The sequence below is a fragment of the Drosophila mojavensis genome, unplaced genomic scaffold (assembly GCF_018153725.1).
Source record: "Drosophila mojavensis isolate 15081-1352.22 unplaced genomic scaffold, ASM1815372v1 contig_74, whole genome shotgun sequence".
Classification (NCBI taxonomy): Eukaryota; Metazoa; Arthropoda; class Insecta; order Diptera; family Drosophilidae; genus Drosophila; species Drosophila mojavensis.
In genome coordinates this window covers 8,383,381-8,403,302 of record NW_025318899.1, presented here as the reverse complement: position 1 = coordinate 8,403,302, position 19,922 = coordinate 8,383,381, and the positions used below count along the sequence as shown (strand labels likewise).

The 19,922-nt window shown below is 44.1% G+C and overlaps 3 protein-coding genes across 3 annotated transcripts; 1 reads left to right on the top strand and 2 right to left on the bottom strand.

Annotated features, from left to right (window-relative positions):
* Nucleotides 1-840: 840 nt before the first annotated feature.
* On the top strand, nucleotides 841-10,168 carry LOC6581815 (gonadotropin-releasing hormone receptor). The gene is made up of 6 exons (XM_032731345.2): nucleotides 841-1,909; nucleotides 6,356-6,506; nucleotides 6,600-6,632; nucleotides 6,749-6,957; nucleotides 7,937-8,088; nucleotides 8,165-10,168. Exons 1-6 carry the CDS (start codon nucleotides 1,070-1,072, stop codon nucleotides 8,604-8,606), a joined length of 1,827 nt encoding a protein of 608 aa, XP_032587236.1. The 5' UTR covers nucleotides 841-1,069; the 3' UTR covers nucleotides 8,607-10,168.
* A 1,511-nt stretch (nucleotides 10,169-11,679) lies between these two features.
* On the bottom strand, nucleotides 11,680-12,404 carry LOC6581814 (U6 snRNA-associated Sm-like protein LSm2). Its single transcript, XM_002007500.4, has 3 exons — nucleotides 12,296-12,404; nucleotides 12,169-12,236; nucleotides 11,680-12,105 (listed from the first exon to the last, which is right to left on the bottom strand). Exons 1-3 carry the CDS (start codon nucleotides 12,296-12,298, stop codon nucleotides 11,889-11,891), a joined length of 288 nt encoding a protein of 95 aa, XP_002007536.1. The 5' UTR covers nucleotides 12,299-12,404; the 3' UTR covers nucleotides 11,680-11,888.
* A 456-nt stretch (nucleotides 12,405-12,860) lies between these two features.
* LOC6581813 (LIM homeobox transcription factor 1-alpha) lies at nucleotides 12,861-19,475 on the bottom strand. Its single transcript, XM_032731672.2, has 3 exons — nucleotides 18,496-19,475; nucleotides 13,605-14,483; nucleotides 12,861-13,540 (listed from the first exon to the last, which is right to left on the bottom strand). The coding sequence occupies exons 1-3, from the start codon at nucleotides 19,184-19,186 to the stop codon at nucleotides 13,287-13,289; spliced, it is 1,824 nt and encodes a 607-aa protein (XP_032587563.1). The 5' UTR covers nucleotides 19,187-19,475; the 3' UTR covers nucleotides 12,861-13,286.
* Nucleotides 19,476-19,922: the final 447 nt, after the last annotated feature.

Sequence of the window (19,922 nt, the reverse complement as noted above, 5' to 3'; positions counted from 1 at the left end):
CTAGTCGCGCATTCTCGATTAGAGTTTTCTTAGTTATTTTCTTATTTTGTATGTTTTGCTTGGCATTGCTTGTTTGCTTTTCATTGTCATGTTGCAGGTAAAATAACAAGGTACTGTCTCTATTTAATTTATGTTCATAAATTATATAAGAAAATTTAATTTTATGGAATTTTACTCGGAACTTGCACTGCAACACGACGCTAGGTCACATTTCCGAGCGGCCTTTTCTTGTCGCCGCGCTGTATCTATTAAACCTAATACGCGAGCTTTGGACTGAAATTCCCGGTGGTCGCGCTCAATCGCTATATGGGCCAGCAAACAGCAACCAGCAAACCGCTACCAGATACCAGTAACAAGTAGGCCGCATCCAGCAATCGAGCTAAGCGGCACTAACCACTTTTAATGAATGGCTTTGTAATTACGGTCGGGTAATTGGGTGGCAAAGGTCAATGACGGGTCCGATGCTGCAACGCTGAATATTTAAATTGCCTGCATCAAATTGCTCGGAAACTTAGGTCAATAAATGCTGTGTGAATTGATGTTTAGAAACTAAACGGGAAGTCATTTGCATTTGTGTTAATAGCTCAAACCAGAAATAGAAAGTGTAGAATTGAATTTGTTTACAGTGCAGGTAAAACAACTTGAAAATAATTTACCTTCCAGATTTGGCTTTAAGTTTGAAAGCTTGTGGCCTAATTAGCATATTTAATTCAATAACAAACTAAATTTAATCTGTTATGTACCTAACTGTATAACAGCTTCCGGAGCTTGAAAGTTTCTTGCTTAACAAGCATATATCATTAATTAATAACAAAGTGAATTTTCACCATTTTCTTTACAGAGGAAAGTGAGCTGCATCCCACCTTTATTACTGTAACTAAATGGTTAACCACACTCATATGTCACCTCGAGTGGACGTTAGAGCTTAGCATCAAAGAATTAAAATCATTTTTAATATGCAACCAGGCAAAGAGCTTAAGACCTCAAACCCACGAGAGCACTACTAAACCACCGAAAGAACCACTAAGCTCGTGCTGCAACAAAGTATTACATATACATATACAAAATAATGGATTTTGAGGATACTCCACGTCTTCGACTACCTGTCAGCAACTCATCTGCCGTTGCTGGAGCTCCCGATCTACTGGATAGTGCAGCATTTAATGAAACGGATAGCAATTGGGCCACAGCAGCGAACTTCACACGGCTTTTTGTTGCCGCAGCTACAGAGGTGGCTCCCAGCATAGCCAACTACACGCTCAATATACTAGATGCTGGCCTTGCACTGGCCACAGAAGCCACTGCCACCACAGCAGCTGCGGCTGCTGACACTAATGGAAACTCTGAGACGTCTTATGCCATTATGACGCATTCACGGCTGAATAGCTCAACGCTCGGTCACACCAACAGTCTGCACGAGTTATCGCCGTTGGCGGAGCAGGTGCCGGAGCATGTAATGGACCATGCGCCACAGCTGTCACGCTCTGGCATGCTCAAGGTTTATGTGTTGGCTGTTATGGCACTTTTCTCAATGCTGGGCAACCTTCTGACCATATGGAACATATACAAGACTCGAATCACGCGACGCAACTCCCGCCACACATGGAGCGCCATCTATTCGCTAATGTTTCACTTGTCCATTGCGGATGTCCTGGTCACCGGCTTCTGCCTGATCGGCGAGGCAGCCTGGAGCTACACCGTTCAGTGGCTGGCAAATGAGCTCACTTGCAAGCTGGTGAAGCTGTTTCAAATGTTCAGCCTGTACCTGTCGACCTACGTGCTGGTCCTCATCGGCGTCGATCGCTGGATAGCTGTCAAGTATCCGATGAAGTCGCTCAACATGGCCAAGCGCTGTCATCGACTGCTCGGCGGCACATACATACTCTCGCTGGTGCTCAGCCTGCCCCAGGTAAATTCCCATTTGGCTTATCTCGCTCAGCTATAAATATCAAAATACAACTTCAAATCCAAAGACCAAATAGAAATCAATTCAAATTGATTTCAGGCGAATTCCTAATGCTGTATGCTCTTTATCCGACGCTTTCATAATATTCCACCCACTGAACAATTGCCAACTTATGCAGCAATTTGTCGCCTGCCATTAAGTCAAGCACAAGGCAGCAGTTGGGCCGCAGGCCGCGGCTCCGTCCCTCCTTCTGCCCCTCTCCGCTGAACTTGGAGTTATATGTTTACTTTATGGCACGCATTCGCCCCGTGGCAGCGCGTAAATAGTCTGAGGAGGGCGTCGATGCGTGGGTAGGCATTAAAACTGATTGCCTCTTGGATGTCAGTTAGCTAAACGTTGCTTTGGGTATCGGCACGCCCACCACACGTGCTCCGGCACCACATATCTCTCACCAGCCATGCGACCTTTCCGATAGAGTATATTCAACTGCTTGGGCAAAGGGTTAGCCAGCAAGCGCAGCCCCTAACTGAGTAACTGTAACTTTCACGCGCTGACAACAGAAATGAAATATTTATTTGCTTGGCATACTTTCCAGCATTCCGGTAGATTGCTTCCCATTGCAGCCCCATGCTGGGGCTGCTTATCTGCTTGAATCCATTTCCTTTTGCTCATCTTTAATCATAACGGGGCGAAGCAAAAAAAGTCAACAGAACCGAAAGCGGATAAAAAAATAAGAAAGAGCACATTTGACCATTTTCTTTTTGTTTGTTGTTTTAGCTGCTGCTGTTCCTTTGTGTTGCTGTCATAGTTGTTGTTGCTGTTGTTGTTATAATTCTTTATTTTCACACTTTTATTGCATTATTTATTTGGTGTGCCTCGCCTTTTGTTTGTCGCTCGATTGCATATCTAATTGAGTTGGCCGGCAGATTTATGGCCCGCTGGCATTTTAATAGCCTTTGGATCTGCGAGCGATAGACCGCAATCTGCAGATTAGTGAAGCATTCATTTCGGTCATGCGATCCACTTGTTTGCCATACCATAAAGGATTACTAGGCCACTCAACAAAATATTTATAATAAATAATCCATCTGAAAGCCAATATGTATGTTTATGTATGTAGTTGTCTTGTGTGAGTCACGGCTGTTGTCAAGGGAACAGCAGACTAGCAATTTTCGGGCCTATGTGCCGATAAGCTAGCCTTCCCTCTTCAAAGAGCTGGAAGGTTGAGTAATTAGAGTCGCTTTTACTTGTGGTAAATTTAAGCTCAAATCAATTAGTGTTTTCCTTTTAATATTTCTTTTTACAATTAATTTTGACTCTCCATCGAAATAATGTTTGCTAATTGGATGCGAATTCATGTTGCAAGCAAAGGATGCCATGAATTCCTGCTTCATCGAGTATTCCTTTGTAGATGAATCAGCTGCTATCATTAACATTTCTTCCACTATTTAATATGCAGACGAATAAGACTAAAGGAGACGCCATGAATAGCAAATACAGACATTGCCTTTCTGCAGTGCCAGAAATGAAGGGGAACTCAGTTTTTGCGATGGATATTTGGCTTCATTGGGAGGGCAGAGTGAACCCTTATCTAATGGTAACCACGCACTTGAATAAGCGTACAGATAATACAATGCATGAGATTCCAATAATACCTAATTTAAATGCCAAATCAGCAGACAACTCTTGGCTCTAATAGGCTCCAAATTGTGAGTTGTATGGAAACTGTTTTATATCTTTTTCACAAATTGCTTTTCAGGTTAGCTCTTTTGGTCTCCAGGACGCCTTGAAGAGGTGTCTGACATTCATGTTTGTGTAAAAACAATGCAGTAACAGGACCCTTGACAAGAGATTACAGAGAATGTGACCTTTCATTTTTTAGGGAAAGTGCCGTTAGGCTATCTGCTTACACATATGGATGCTGAGGTTTGGGAAGCTACGGTGGTAGTCTATTCCTAGGAATTCTCAAGAGATTTACTTGCATTTTTAAATCGGTTTAAAAAGAACTCTTTCTAATTTGTGAAATAAATAGGAGTGAAGACTACATTCAGCTGAAACGCTGATAAGTATGCTATCTATTTCACTAAATACTTCTTGACTTACTTAGGTAAGCAGTAGTGCATATCTGCCAGCGTTATCTCTACCCACATTAGCATGCAAGTGGTACCTAATTGGTGAAATCGTGATTATGTTTGCATGTCATTAGTCGACACTTGGCGTGGGCGAGTGGGAGTCTGCTCAGGCGCACATTCCCATATTTAAATACCATGCCACGCATTAGAAATAATTGCCTTTTTTATATCTTTAAGGCTTCCGGGCATGGGCACAGAATCCGCTCAGAGATTACGCATAAGTTGAATAAATAAACACACTCGATGCGGCTGCTTCTAGAACGTGACAAATAGCAGATTACGTAAAGTGCTCGTAATTCAAACTTGCTTAATTCAGCTACCTCACGCAGACAGGCAGACACACACACAACACAGACTCACTCACACTTGCACACACACAATTAAAGTCCCCCCCTTCGAAAATGTTACATAAAAGGTAATGTGATATTAAAACGTGATATTTGACACCGCATCTTTTCTTGAGCTCGGCGCCATTTGCTACTACTACTATTGCATAATTTGAAAAGTTCGCGCCGAACAACTTTTCGCAGCTTTCCACGTTTGTTCTCTTATTAGGGGAACTCACGCATTCAGTTTGGTAATCAATAAGCAACGTTTCAAATTCAATATCTGACTCCCGCTGTGTCGATGCTCAGTTTCTCCCTCTCCCATTGTGTCTCTCTCTCTCTCTCTCTCTTGGTGTGTTCTTCGATTCGCGCGTCTCAAATAATAAAACAAAATGAAAATTTACTTTCACTGGCAATAAACAACAAATGTTGATCCCCAGCCCCAGCAGCTGTGCACATGCGTGTGCGTCCTTGCTTTTCTTGCTTTTTCTTCTTCTTCATCTTGTTTTTCGTTTATGCTTACGTCTTCCATCTTTTATGACACTATGCCACAGTATTTTGACTTTATAGAGCTGCAGGCTTTTCATTTTAGCGTTCCCAAAATGTAATTCATATGAATTCTGTTTTATTGGCTTATTTTTACTTTTTGCATCATCAAACGAAAAGCATCAACACACACAAAGATGCCATGCATCACTTATCAGACAGGCATGACAAGGTGCGATTGGGGACTTTAACTGATAGGGAACCCATGCTCAGCAGACAGGAGAAGCAGTTGACCTCACATAGTATGCATTTGTGTCTGTTCCAGCAGCTTAAACATAATACTTAATTCTATGGCGAAGGATCTGTTTATTTGTGTTCGTACTGGCCCTGTCATCATTATTCTTTTTCATTTTGGCACATCGTGTCGTTAAATTGCGTGGAAGTTATAAATGTACGAAATTAATAAAAATCAGTCCTAATACCGATGCCAAAGCTCATTCTAATGCTGATGCTGATGCCGATGTCGATGTCGATGCTGATGCTGATGCTGATGCTAATGTCCGCCCACATGCTTTTAGCGCTGTAGTTTTACTACTTTGACGTTTAGTCGTCCTTGCAGTTGCGACAGCTGTTGACACATCGAATGGTCAGAGCTTCTAGCTGAGCTCCAGGAAGCCATAAACTGTTCAAATAAACAGACTTTAATGCATTTGTCACAATCCCACGAACGCACTTTGGCTAGATTTATTGATGTTCAACAAGAAAATTGCATAAACGAGATGCGTGCTGAGACTAATGAAATTGATGCTTTAACAGCGCACATTGCCTTTTTTTTAAGGGTATAAAGTGTTCACGCAAGTGATGTAATTAAATTTAACAGTTGGTCGATTGTGCACTATGAATTTTAAACCAAATTACTATGATTGTAGCGCAGATTATTCATTAAGCTAATGGAGCTAATGAATAATTTTTGAGTGGGCCAAACTTAACGTGCTGCAAAATGTGAATTATGCATGCGATAAACAATTGAGTTGCCTTTAGGAGATAGAAATTTTAAATTTGCATAGCCAAATCGACAATCAAATGCTGTCAAATTGAATGTCAGCAATACATATATGTATATATATGGATAACTAAGATGGTACGATTTAAACAATGATTGGGGATTTTGTAAAAGTAATCAGGAAAATAAATATTCCTAATATTTCACGATAAATACAGCATCATGCAGTCGGTGCTTTTCCCTCTGCGTGTGTATTTTGATTGATGGAAGCAGAAGAGCAAATATTATTCAATAAAAAAAAAAATAAAACAAATAAATAAAAAAAAAACTCTTGAATATTTGTACTTTTGTGTGAGCGAATTTTAATCAAACTGCTTGTGTCATCATTTTTAATGCTCTCCAACCACTTCTGCTGTCAACCACAATCTGGCACCCGGCACTCGGCGTCGGCATTTTTCGTCGGCAACTCGGATACTCGGCATTTGGCATTTGGCACCCGCAGTTCTTCATTTTCCATGTGGCACGAGGTCCTTTCGTCGAGGAGTTCTATCAGTGTGTGACTCACGGCTTCTACACGGCCGACTGGCAGGAGCAGATGTATGCTACCTTCACACTCGTCTTCACTTTCCTGCTGCCCTTGTGCATACTCTTTGGTAAGTACGCATACATACATATGTATATGCTGAGGTAGACAAATAACAGTCCATCTGGATGCTAATGAAATGCAACAAATTTAAATATTTCAGGCACCTACATGTCAACCTTTCGAACCATCTCAAGTAAGTGGATTTCCAAATGAACATGCCAGAATGTCGTGTCTTCTCGTAGAAACTATGTTAATGACGGTTGGCATTTATTTTTGCCTTTGCTTTCCCTTCCTTATCCACCTTATCAGGCAGCGAAAAAATGTTCCAGGGCTCCAAATTGGCCAACTATTCGACAACGAAACAGCTGCCCACGCAGACGAACCGGCAACGTCTAATACACAAGGCGAAAATGAAATCGTTACGAATCTCAGTGGTGATCATTATCGCCTTCCTCATTTGCTGGACACCCTACTACGTAATGATGATTATCTTCTTGTTCTGGAATCCAGATAAAAAGGTAAAGGTAAAAGGGGATGCGAATACGATAGCAGTTACTAGCTTGGGTCACTTCTGTGCCAAGACGCTGCCTATTTAAAAAGGGTTATTTTTCGGTAGAATTGTCCTTTAAAGTAGCCTGCTTAGTTACCGCCTGGGAGGCGAAATACAAACGGACAAACGCAAAATATTTCTAGTACGAAAACCTAAACAAAATAGCAGAAATAAAATTCTAAACTTAGCGGAGGTGTTGGCTATGTTCACTAGGCTAATTGGAATTTAAATATTTCATGTATCCATCACGTTGCTGTTCTAAGAATTCTTTACGCCGTAAGCACCCGAGCCTGGTAAAAATGTCAGCGATGCTCCTTTCATACGCTAAAAGGAATAGCCTGTAACCCTTGCCCAGTGTGCGCCAGAAGTTCTGTGAAGGCATTTCACAGCACTTTGAAGGCACATCAATCAACTGTCGATCCCCGCTGTGGGTTTGAGCGAGGCGCTGTTTTTTATGCTTGGTTTACGTGTCTTACGTTATGGCGTGAGCTAGTGAAAAAATGAGCATTTTGCTGGGATATGCACAGCAAGGGACTGTACGGCTGCAAAACAATTGATTCAGTGGGCAGCTGTTTCAACATCCTTTTTTATTTTTATAGCTACACTTTTACGTAATTTCTTGCCGCGCTTTCTGTGCCGTTGCCAGATGGGGCATAGGCACTACGGAATTATTTTTAATGCTCAATTTTTAATTAATGGTCTGGGCATATGACCGAGGCTTGCGGAATGTTGACTTGGTTACGGTTAACCATAAAAGTCTGTAGCATAAGGTCTTGCGGGGACGTAAAACCAGAAAAAGGTAAAACCAACAACGCCTCAAGCTGCTGGCATGCTCAGGCTGGCAAAACAACAGGCAATAAGAAACCTAAAAAAAAGACGTAACTGACATATTGAAATCCTGTCCAAGTACTTGTAATTAATTTGTGTGTTGACTCGCTTGCTTGCAGCTGGGCGATGAATTGCAGGATGCCATCTTCTTCTTCGGCATGTCCAACAGCCTTGTTAACCCACTCATCTACGGCGCCTTTCATCTTTGCCCCGGCAAGGGCAACAAATCCGGAACGGGCGGCGGAAACAACAATGCATACAGCTTAAACAGGTAAACAGCCGGTCGGGTCGGATGCTTCGCTTTCCAGCCAACCGAGGAGTAATTCCCTTTTTTTTGACACTTTCAGAGGTGACTCACAGCGCACTCCCTCAATGCTAACGGCTGTTACCCAGGTGGATGCAGGTGGCAGCGGAAGGCATCTGCGCACCTTCCGCCAGCAGAGCTACTACCGCAGTTCAAGCAACGGCACTACCGGTGGACCATTCAAGGAGCAGGTGGGCTTGCTGCAGGTCGGCAGCTCCTCAGGGTGCGCTGCCACGCCTCAGATGATGAGGAAGAGCTCAACCGTGCGCAGCCCACATCCCAATCACAGCTCGGCGATCGCTGGCCGCCACTCGGGCTGTCTGCGCGAGCAGGAACAGCTGCTGCTGCAGTCGACGCCGTCTACGCTGGTGCTCAACTACGATAGTCAGCGGGGCGGCGTAGGCGTGGGCGTGGCCAATGGACACAAGCTGCTGACGGGTGTCAGCCACCTGGCGGACAACAACGAACGGGTGTCGAGTGTGTGAGCAGAGCTAGCGGCGATGGTGACGGTCGAGGCAGAGGTGGGTGCGACAATGCGCGCGGTGGAGGATGCTTGCTCCTGCTGCCGTTGCCTGAGCCAGGAACTAGTGCGGCGCCAACAGGAACTCCTAGAGTCAACCGGCTCGCCCGCACAATAAACCAGTCTAAGATGCTGTGAAATGTACAGTTAAAACAATGCGACCACCTGGCGTGATACGCGACTCTTCCAGTACTCGAGAGGTTGTTCAAGATTGCGTTGCCAGCGGGGTGGAGCGGAACGGAGCATGACGTTGTCGATGATCAGATCATCGATCCGTGCAACATTTGATTAGTTAAACTAACTGAGAGTTAAGTCTTTGAACACTGTTCGTGTGCGTAGTCGTAACCGTAGGCTTACTTGAATAGCGAGTGTAGGACGTAAGAGTGTGGCTGACAACTAACTAATGGCGAGACCAGAGATTCGTGCCGGTCCATAACTATATATATGCATATTCAATTATATATGTATTTGTGTGTGAGTGAGAGAGAGTGAGTGAGTGAGTAAGTGAGTGAGTGAGTAAGTGTGTGTGCGTCTCTGTTTGTAAAAAGGGGAGTCTAAATGTAATTCTGATGATATTTTAATCGCCTCAAAGCTCAGCTGTGCGAGTATTCATTTCGAATGCGGGGAAAAAACACGTTTTATGCGATGCCAATTTATGTATATGCAATTTTAATTACTTAGTGACATCGCTATACAAATATATATACATATATACAATATAAGCAGTATCTAATGCTGAAGCCGGACAGCAACACTGAGCAGAACACCACACTAGCTACCGAAATTAGTTGTAATGTTATTGCGAATTTTAGCTACCCGGATTAGTGCGGCAGCTGTAATCCAAACAGGTTAATTACATCGACTAAGTCCCTATAATACTTTTAAGATGTATGTATGTACTTAACTTATATAGGCTTACGCCATTTGTGCATACAGACAAACATTTATATATGTACAGTTATGTATGTATGTGTTGCAAAATTAATGCACAGGCTGTGCATGTTGAAGCTTGATAAATGCCTTGAGGATTTCTGGAGGCCTCAATTAAATTTTAATTTTTTCACACAGAAAAAAATCCATAATTAACAAAAAATCGTGTGCTAGTCGGGACTAGTCGACAAGACTCTTAAATAAAGCCAAAAATCCCATTTGTATATTGTATATAACAATCTATAAGTGATTTCAATTGACGCTCATATGCATTTGGGAACAATATTTATGTGTAAATTAAAGTTAATTAAATTTACCCATTATAAGTTGGTACCTTATCGATCAGCGAGTTTAGTCCATTATATGAAGGGAAGCAGGCATTTCTTAATAGAGTAATATCATCCATATCGCACTAGTGAATGACCGTTTAAACTCGTCGGCGTGATACGAATGGCAATAATATAACTGTTTGTTTGTATGTACATTTGCTCCATCTCTGTCAATATGTGTGTTTTTCTTTGTACAATTTAGGTAATCTGTGTAAAATTTGTATAGTTTATTTTTTAATAAAAACCGAATGAGACCATTGCAAAAACATTTTATGAGCCAACTTTTACGCAGCACGCGCAATTCAACACGTTGATGAACTAGCGCCTGGAGTCCTAAAATGTCTATGCTTATGACAATGCCAGTGCCTGCCTGGGCTCGTAAATCTAGCTAAATTCCAACCCATCGACAGGCATATTACACTTTTATGCACAGCACAGTTCGGCAGTTGGGTGGCTGGGTGGTTTGGTGGCTGGCTGCCTAGTCAGAAACCCAATCCCTCGTTATTTCTACCCACACCCAAAGTGGCGCAGTCGCTGAAAACGACAAACTGCTCCAACTCACTCAATCCCCGGCGAACAGTTGGCGGGCTACATATTTTTTATAACTGCAAAGTTCGTGTTCAAATGCAAAACAAAATGCTGCGAAGCGACCAAAAATATAAACTTCACTGCGTCCAAATATTTACTACGAAATTTTTGTTTGGCTGCTGTTTGATAAAAAAAAAAAAGAAGAAAGTCGAAACCAATTTAGCAAAATAATGGAAAACGTGGATAGCTGGGGATGGGGCACAGGCGGAAGCTAAAGCTTGGGGCTAACGCCGACGCAGGGTGTTTAATGGCTGACCGAAGTTTGTTTATTGTGTATGCGCGCTGTAAACTCCACAGGAGGTGTGCTGGACACACTGTGGTGGCCACGTTCACATCTACGTCCTAAACGTCCGCGGGCAAGGGACAAAGCAGAGTGACACGTCCACGATTTGATGGCACGATATCTCACAAAATAATTCCCTAAATAGGCAGCTGCTTGATATTTAGGCATCGCGTTGACAATTGTGAGCTCGTAAATTCAAATTCGAATGCCATAAAGTGTGTACCGCCCCGAAGGCGAGACTCTTTTCTGTTTTAGCCCACACGTTCACTTCTCGCAAAACGAATTCCAAATTCTACTTGACAACTTCCAGCTAGGACGCGTCACACAGCATTTGCATCCACAGTGATAAATAGGATTTGATATTTCAAGTATTTCGATTGCCCACACAGGTTAAACGTCAATTAAATGGCATGAGCAGGGACAAAAGCCCAAAGAGGTGGTACTTTAAGTCAAACCAGAGCAATCAAAGTAATGAAATTTAAAATTCTTCTCAAGAATTAAGTCAACCTCATAAATCATTCGCTTTGATGGAGAGCAGGTAGACATGTATGTAAAGCTTAATTCCAATACATGCGTCCTTGCTTTACTTTGACCTAAAAACATTTTGCTTCTCCTACTGCTCCATGGTACAAACAGCCTTTTATAATACAATTCTCAGCGATTAATGCCATTCATGCGTAGACCAATAATGATTTCGTAGCTCATCAAAACAAAAACATAAAAAATTCACATATAAAGGTTGCATGGAAAGCCCCAAGTGACTCATCAAAAATTTATGACCCGTACATAAACCAAATGTATGAGTATTACATATGTACAAGAATGCCTTCATTATACCAAATACCTCTAAAATATTCCATAAATAGAATATCGTTGGCCTAAGGACTTTACAAATATATAATAGTTCGTTTTTGCTTTTTAGTAAATAATCTATTTTCAATTAAATTTGTTGCATTATTTTTGTTTTTTCTTTTTTTGCTTAACAGTTTTTCACTTAGAGATAGGTCAGAAACAGAGACAACTCAATGTACACCGCGTAATGGCGGATTTTCTTGCGCTTGGAAGTTCAGCTTAATATATGTATATATAATTCGTACCGTAGACTTTCGGGCATGTTTTATCTCGTGCTAACCACCGCCTCCTTGCGCGCTGCGTCCTGCAGGAGCTGCGTGTCCACCTCGTCGCCGGGCAGCTGGACGTAGCGGACCACGGAGCCGCGGATGAAGCAGTTCTTGACGCTCAACATGTGCGGGTATTTTTCGGGATCTGTGACGCTGATGTCTGTCAGCTTTATATTGAGATATTGGTCCACGGAGTGCAGTGTACCACATATGCTAAAAATTTGCCGGCTTTCATTTCATTTCTATGGATTGACACGCGCCAAAAGCGACTCTTACCTTAGGTCATTTTTCAGCTCGACCACAACTTCTTTGCCCACCAGCGACTTGAAGAATGAATAGAATAGCTGTAAACAGAATGGAATTGCTAGTTTAATAGTATTATTCACATATATTTATGGCTTACCATTGCAAATTACAAGATTTTCTATTGTTTATTAAATCTGCTTCTTCTTACGTCTACAGCAGTTGCTTATCAGCACTGGCGCAGCCGAATTTGAGGGCACCCTAGAAACTTAACAGCTGCTAGTTGTACAGCGTGCAGTAACAGACGCCACAATTGTGTTAACAGCGCACATCGCCATCTATTGGCCATGTGCCATGGCCAAATGTGCACTGCTTTACTGTTGGCTGAATGTAATGCTGTGAAAAGCATTACATATTACTCACTGCGTCTGGAGAGCGCCACCATTAATAAAATTTTTTAACAATTATCACCAATAGAGAGCGCTAGCAGTGCAAAACTCAAAATTATTTTTGAGCATAACATACACTACCGCTAGAGAGCGCCAGCCGCATAAAGAAAAAATATTACACTGAGTGTAAAAAATTAAGCATCTCTAACAGTCTATTACAAAAATAGTATTGAATGACAACTCATTAGAAATTTCGGTAACTAGAATCAAAATTTGTAAATATATCAACCACTATAAAATGTCTTATGGCATTCAAGGAATATTGACAACAAACTGTTTGAATTGCACTTGCTAATACATAATTTATTGACGTTTTAATTTAAATTACATTTTTATAACAATTTTTTGGTTCTAAAACTATTTACAAACATAGGCTCACATTGATTTTATCTTTCGGTTTCTCTACTTATTTACTTAAGTCGAACTAACAATAATTCTCGCATTACGTCTCGTTTACATCGTTGTAATGCAATTTTCTTAAAACTTTGTTTAGCTTAAAAATCACATTTGATCATTTTTACTTAAAATCTCAACTATCCCACCACAAAAAAAAGCCGACTGGCGAAATGACTCAGTTGCCAGTTAACCAAGGAGTTACAGTGCCTACCAACACATGCTCGCAACTCTAACGCTAATAAATTCGTATGACTACGACTCTCTGTCTCTGTCTGTCCCTGGCTCTCGCTCGGTAGCTGTCTCTGTCTAATGGTCCGAGCTGAAGTACGAGTTCTGCATGAGATACAGCTTGTCGATGGGGTTGATAAGGCTCGTATTCAGATTGGCCAGCATGTCGTGCGGATTCGAGTGTTGGTTGTGATTGCCCGACGAACTGGTCGACTGCAGCTCCAGATTGTTCAAAGACAACGAGTCGGCGTCATCGTCCAGCTGGTCGAAGTTGCTGCCGTCCAGCGAGAGGTCGGAGCTGCAGAAGCTGTCATTCGAATTGGCCGGATAATCTGCAGAGAGCAACAATAATTAGCATAACTGGAGCACAGTGAAATGGGGATTAGTTGAACTTACCATCCGGTGAGAAGGGCAAGTTCGGATTGAGCGGCTGACTGGCGAAGGCGCTGTCCATGCCGCCCAGAAAGCCGACATTGTCGACGCCATGCTCCTGCTTCACGCACTTCTCATCCTTCTCGCTGGCATCCTTGTCGTCGGAGGCGCCGGCACTGCTATTGCCACGGCCTGAGCCTGAGCCGCCAGTGGCGCCGCCATTCTGCTTGGCCTTGCGCTGGATTTTCTTCATCTTAGCTCGCTGGTTCTGGAACCACACCTGCACCACACGCACCGACAGACCCGTGTCCTTGGCCAGCGCCTCGCGCACCTTGCGACACGGCTTGGGCGACTGATCGAACGAGGCCTTGAATTGTTTGCGCTGCTGGGAGGTCAAAATGGTGCGTGGTCGCTTTGGTCCGCGTCGGCCGTCGCGTGGCCGCAGCAGATCCTCCTCGTCGAGGCCGACGAAGCCGCAGTGCTGGGCAGCGGCTGCCGCCAGGAACATCTCCTTGTCCAAGTCGTGGCGATAGCAGAAGAGCTGGCCATCCCGCAGCATGAACTGCTCGCCCTTCTGGAGCGGCAGGCGGCAGGCGTAGCACACGAAGCAGGGCAGATGGAATACATAGTTGGGTATGGGCCGCATCACCAGCTCCTGCGGCAGTATGGCATGGCAGCAGCCGGCGCACTTGACCCCAAAGAGACGATCGTAGTCCAGCTTACAGTACAGCTTCGAGTTGCGCACGTAGCAGGTGTGATGCAGCTGCATGCCGCAGTAGCAGCAGGCGAGGCACTGCTCATGCCAGTTGGCATCACCCACGTTCATCAAGTAGCGATCATGGATCTTCTGCCCACAGCCCTCGCACAGCTCGTAGTTCTTCTCGCATTTGATGTGGCCAACCTCTGCAAGAGCAAATCACAAAAACAAAAGTAATGCTTGTTAGTGAGCCATAAAATCGATTTACTACCCCACTGCCACTGCATAGCCGAAAGTAAAAGAGGAAGAGCTGATCCCCTACGTGCTGGCAGCATGTGCCGCTGCACAAGCATCAGCAGGACGCGAATGAAGCATGAAGCATGGAGGCGAATACGTTGTCAAATCGTGTGAAAATGTTTTCTCTTTTTTTCTGCTTTTGCTTTTTTTCTGTTGTTGTGCTTATGCTCATTGTTTCGCACTTCTGGCGCTCGGCAGTCACAAGTGAAACAAAGGAGAGAAAAAAATTATCTGTCGCTGTCGCTGTCACCATCTCCTGCGCGGTAACAGCTGGTATTGATAGCTCCTTGATGCGTAATTGAAACGTAAAGTTTGCTAAAATTTTGCCAGTCTGAAATTGATGAGCCCCAAAGAGTCATTGAAAGGAGCTGTTCGAGGTATTATGAGAACATGTGAAGATTGCCTGGGTCGGTAGAGCAGCATTGACTTGAAGGCTAGCCAGGATTTAGTCATATGTTGCAGAAGGTTACTGCTAGTCTATTGAAAGTCTATCCAATATAAGTCTCTGATTCCAAATGCAAATGGATGACAATCTTTATCAGCTCGTCGTTGGCATCACTAATAGCGGTCATATTTTGGCTCATCTAACCAGCTAGCCAAATATACATAGCTTAGTTTCTAGCTTAACAGAAATGTGCAGAAGATTAATATGCGTGCGGGAGTAACTCGACTAATCTCTGCACATGCACGCACACTTCAAACTGTAAGCCAGTCATAAAAAGCAGTGAAAAAAATTGAAAGAAAAAACACAACAAAAGCTGCAGTAAACATAAAAAGAGAAATGACGAGCGCCACGAGAGTTGGTTGGAAGCAACTGAAAAATATACGACTCGGAGTCAGGGGAGAGGACGCAACGGAGCTGCTCCCATATTATATGACTGCGGCTCACTGGCAGAAAAATGTGCATGATTTATGGTTGGCACAATGGCAGCCCCCAGCCTGATCTACGAGAGTGTGTATGTGTGTGTGTGTGGGTGTGTGTGGGAGGGCGCTAAGCGAGCAGCGAAAGCAGCTCAAAGCCGGGGCTGTGCAACTGCCTGGACTGCTAAGCCAGCGCAGCGTTAAACTGACAACAGGAGGAGCAACGATAGCAGGCAGCTATATGGAAATGGAGCAGGCGGCAGCTCCGATGATGGCGATGGATGCGAATAGCTGCTGGCATATCGTTTGCTATAACGCGCGCCCTCTAAAGTATGCTATAAAAAAGCAGCTGCAATGCGATGCGCTGCATTACACATATACATATATATGTGTGTGTGAATGGGTGTGTGTGTCAAATCGCATTGGTGATAACGCGCAAATGTTGCTGCAGCAACTTTTTGGGCTGGGGTTTTAGGATCACTTGATAAGTCCCATTTTGGCAATTCCTTTTTTGCACTTCGACTGTGTCCTGGGACTATTGTGAATGCGATATTGTGGTGTGTTTTGTCTTTTTGCGGAGCAAAACGCATTGACACTCCGCTTTGTGTAATCTAATCGGAATTTATGACCTTTGCTGCAGTTTTATGGCGCTGCGTTTTTGTTTTTTTCCTGTTCCGCTGCAGCCAAAAGACAATTTCTGTGAAATGTGATAAAACGCGCTGTTCATATGATATTCAAATTGAAAAGGAAAAACAACACATAAATGTATTTGCATTGTTCGCATTCGTATGAATGTACAATTGGAAGCGCAACAGAAGCTGGCGAGGGGGCTGCTGATTGATTAGCACTTGGCCCGGTCGGGGCGAAACTTGTCGGCATGGCAAAGGAACAACAAATACAAACACAAACACAGCTAAAACAAGTGCGAGACACTCATGTCAAATGGTGCGATTAAACAGCAGATAATTCCAAAATCAACTCGTTGATAAACGCGCACACCCATAAACATTGACTAACAGTTAATAGGGAACAGCACCCAGCGCTGTTATCAGCTGTGATCGCGTTATCATTTGGCTTATCGGCGACAGCGAACGGCGTCTCTGATTAGGACAGAGGCACTCCTGGCCATCGCTGCCATCACTGCCATCCAGCTCCGCCCGTAGCTCGGCTTTATGGCACATTTATTGACACATTGACAGGCGAGCGCGGGTCTATGATGATAAATTGACAGAGCGGCAGCGGCAGCAGCAGCAAAAGTTGTGGCATAAATTTTGGGCTCAAGTCGCGGCCAAATAGTCCACGTGGCACGCAGATTTTGGCAGACAACCTGTGACAGCTCATGATACGAGGGCTTTAATTACTACGCCCGCAATTTAAAGCTCGCCCAGCCCAACTCCAGCCAAGCGAAACTGCCAGCTATGCATATGTCACACACTAGCTGACATGACTGACATTAGTGTCAGCTCGAGGCTGAAAGGTGGGCCAGGTGGTGTAGCTAGCTGACTGCAAACTCCTCACTCTGCCAGCTCTCGAGAGTTTCATTTCCGAAGTTGGGGCTGCCAAGCGCCTGGAAATTCCTCAACCATTTGCAGCTGCCTCCGTCACTTCAGCTGCAGTTTGACTTTGGTTTTTGGTTTGGTTTTTGGCGTCAAAATCAAATTCAAATTCAAATTCAAATTCATAGATGAGCAATGCTCAAGTCTGACAGTAAAGTGATTGGCAGACGGAAACTATTTGCTGCCATTTTAGCCAGGCATTAATAGACATTTCATATGCAAATACGAGCATAAAGCTAGCTCGTCCAACATCACAACCGTGTCTGTGTGTGTGTGTGTGTGTGTGTGGCGAAATATTTGCGTGCTTGACAGAGCTCGCCCAGCTTGGGGTCCGGGTTCGCATATGCATGCACACATTGTTTGCACACTTTGCATTTTGGCCAGAATTTCGTAAAGTTTGCCAGCAACACTTTCGTTGCAGCTGCTAAAAAGTGTTGCCTACTTCGAGGCGCCTGCAATGAGTGGGTGGCTCTGTGTATGTGTGTGTGTGTGTGTATGCGAGTCTGTTGCATGCCTTAATCGCCTTTCATTGGTTGCATGCACACATGCACAAGCACAGTGTGTGTGTGTGTGTGTGCATGTCAGCCTGGTTCATTGTCAAAATTATTTTGTGGTCAACTTGCGTTCATAGTTTTGGTTATGCTTTTGCCGTCGGAACAAACAATTGTTATTATCATTCATTTGCTGTAGCCTCAAAGCTTCATTTGTATGTCTGTTGCAAATCAATTAAATTTTATTTGGTTATGCCCTGGCCACAATTTCGGTTTATGTGTTTTTATTTGATAACGTTTCCGAATGCAATTCGAATTTCTCATAGCCAATTCACAATGATATATATATATTAGATATGCTCTAAATTGTTTGATTGCTATTCTTCTTTTGGTAATCACTTATTCAGCATTTTAAAGTCTGTTTCTTTTTTCTTAGGGTAAAAAAGGAGCAATTTTATGCACTTAAAATATAAATATATTTATTGCCTTTATTTTGCAGTTATAAAATTGTCTACGAAATTAAATTTTACTTCTCAATGAATTTTATTACGATTTTCTCATATTTCCAACTTTTGGCAGATTGATTTACAAAATCATCCTTTGATGAACTCAAACTGAAAGTGAATTAAAGGTTTCGAAGCGTCAGCCACATCAGCGGCAAATGCGAGACGCAGCCCCAAAACCTAGAATATCACACGCAAATTGCGAAAATAATTTGGGCCAAGTTTGAGAGCGGCCGGGGTGTGGGGCCGTGTGGGCCAGCAATGCAAACTAGCCGTAAGTTGAACACGTTAGACGTAGAGCCAAGCACATTGGGCTCGGGTCTTCGAGCAACGCCTGCATGCCCCAAAGCACCAGCATCAAGCCAGCCGGCTGCCAGAATCTGGCCATGCCCCACACGCCAGGCAGCACACACAACTATGCCAAAAACGAAAAACGTGGCAGCCCCCAACGGAAACGGAACGAGCCGGTAAATGCCTCAACTGCCGGTGCAAAATACTTTTGGAACATACCTGTGCGTCCACTGCAATCGGCAGACAATTTCGATGCTGACGCCAGCGCCAGAGCCGACGCCGTCGCCGCTGCCGCTGCTGCCGAGGCTGCCGTGGCTCCACTTCCAGTTGCTGCTGACGATGGGGCAGAGACGGCTGCTGTTGCTGTTGTTGCGGCAGCAGCAGCAGCAGCAGCAGCTGTTAATGTGTTGCAGGCGGAGTTTTGGCTCTTGCTGTTGTTATTATTGTTGGTGTTATTGTTGTTGTTGTTGTTGATGGGACTGTGACCTGTGGGCGTTGGGCAGCTGTTAATTGGCGTTGGCGAGACCGCGTGCTGCTGCTGCTGCTGTTGTTGGTGTTGTTGCTGTTGATGTTGCTGTTGTTGTTGTGAGGAAATTACAGATGCCGTTAATGAAGCTGTTGCTGCCGGATTGTTGCTGTTGTTGTTGCCGGAAATGTTTGCTGCCAAATTGCTGTTGCTGTTGTTTGTGTTATTATGGGCATTGTTATTGTTGTTGCTGCTATTGCTGTTGCTGCTGTTGTTGTTGCTGCTGTTGCTGTTGGGCAAACAGGCGGTCGTCATGTTGCTGTTTACATTGGCCGTTGCACTGGGACTGTCCAGGAAACGTGCGCCTCCATGGTTCTGCTGCAGCGAATATAAACTGCCACCGACTTGATTGAGGTTCGTGGGCATTGGATAAAACTCCAACATTTTATTGACACAATTAGACGCGCGCACTGTTGTTCCTTTTGTTTTCGGTTCAGTTCAGTTCGATTTGCAATTGCTTTCAAATTGAATGAGTGGCTGCCTCAAATCACATGTAATCTGTATATAGGATGCTGCACTCTAAACACGAACACTTGCACGAGTTGAATACTTCTATCTGCCTGTTGTTGCTGTTGCTGTGGCTAGCGCGCTGACAACCAGCTGAGTCCGCTGTCAGTTTGCGTGTGATCGAACAATCAGCGAAATCAAAGCATTTCACTTTGCCTCCAGTGCTCGATGCCGACTGCTGACTGCGGCGGCCAAAAGTCCCAGCCTAAAATGTACCCCCGCACACAGCAGAGCACACTCACTCACACTCACTCACACGCATTCGGCGAGCTGCGGGCATTGCGCCTGCGCATGTTTACAAAAGCAACGGCAACGGCAACGGCAGCGACTGAGAATGAGAATGAGTCTGGGAAATTCCCAGTGCACGTGAAGGGTTGCATGCAACACGGCCAGCCAATGTCCAACCCCCAAACCCTGTGCCCCTGCCGCGCACTGCGCATGTCTCAAGTGATTATTAGCAGCGAGGGAAATTTACTCATGCGTAATTTCCCTTCGCTCGCAGAGGCCACACCTCAGCGACTCTCTGATTGGCTGGCCGCTTCCCCGGCAACCATTTTCCCTGGTGCGCATGCCGTCGAAGCCCTTACACAGGGGAATTGCATGAATCGTTGCC

Bases quoted from the DNA above. Each gene is read 5' to 3' on its own strand.
- LOC6581815 (XM_032731345.2), top strand. From the start codon at position 1,070: ATGGATTTTGAGGATACTCCACGTCTTCGACTACCTGTCAGCAACTCA. The intron at 1,910-6,355 runs GTAAATTCCCAT...TGGCACCCGCAG, and splicing joins TGGTGCTCAGCCTGCCCCAG to TTCTTCATTTTCCATGTGGC. The intron at 6,507-6,599 runs GTAAGTACGCAT...TAAATATTTCAG, and splicing joins GCCCTTGTGCATACTCTTTG to GCACCTACATGTCAACCTTT.
- LOC6581814 (XM_002007500.4), bottom strand. The intron at 12,106-12,168 runs GTAAGAGTCGCT...GCAAATTTTTAG, and splicing joins GAGCTGAAAAATGACCTAAG to CATATGTGGTACACTGCACT.
- LOC6581813 (XM_032731672.2), bottom strand. From the start codon at position 19,186: ATGTTGGAGTTTTATCCAATGCCCACGAACCTCAATCAAGTCGGTGGC. The intron at 14,484-18,495 runs GTATGTTCCAAA...TTGCTCTTGCAG, and splicing joins CGATTGCAGTGGACGCACAG to AGGTTGGCCACATCAAATGC. The intron at 13,541-13,604 runs GTAAGTTCAACT...TGCTCTCTGCAG, and splicing joins CTTGCCCTTCTCACCGGATG to ATTATCCGGCCAATTCGAAT.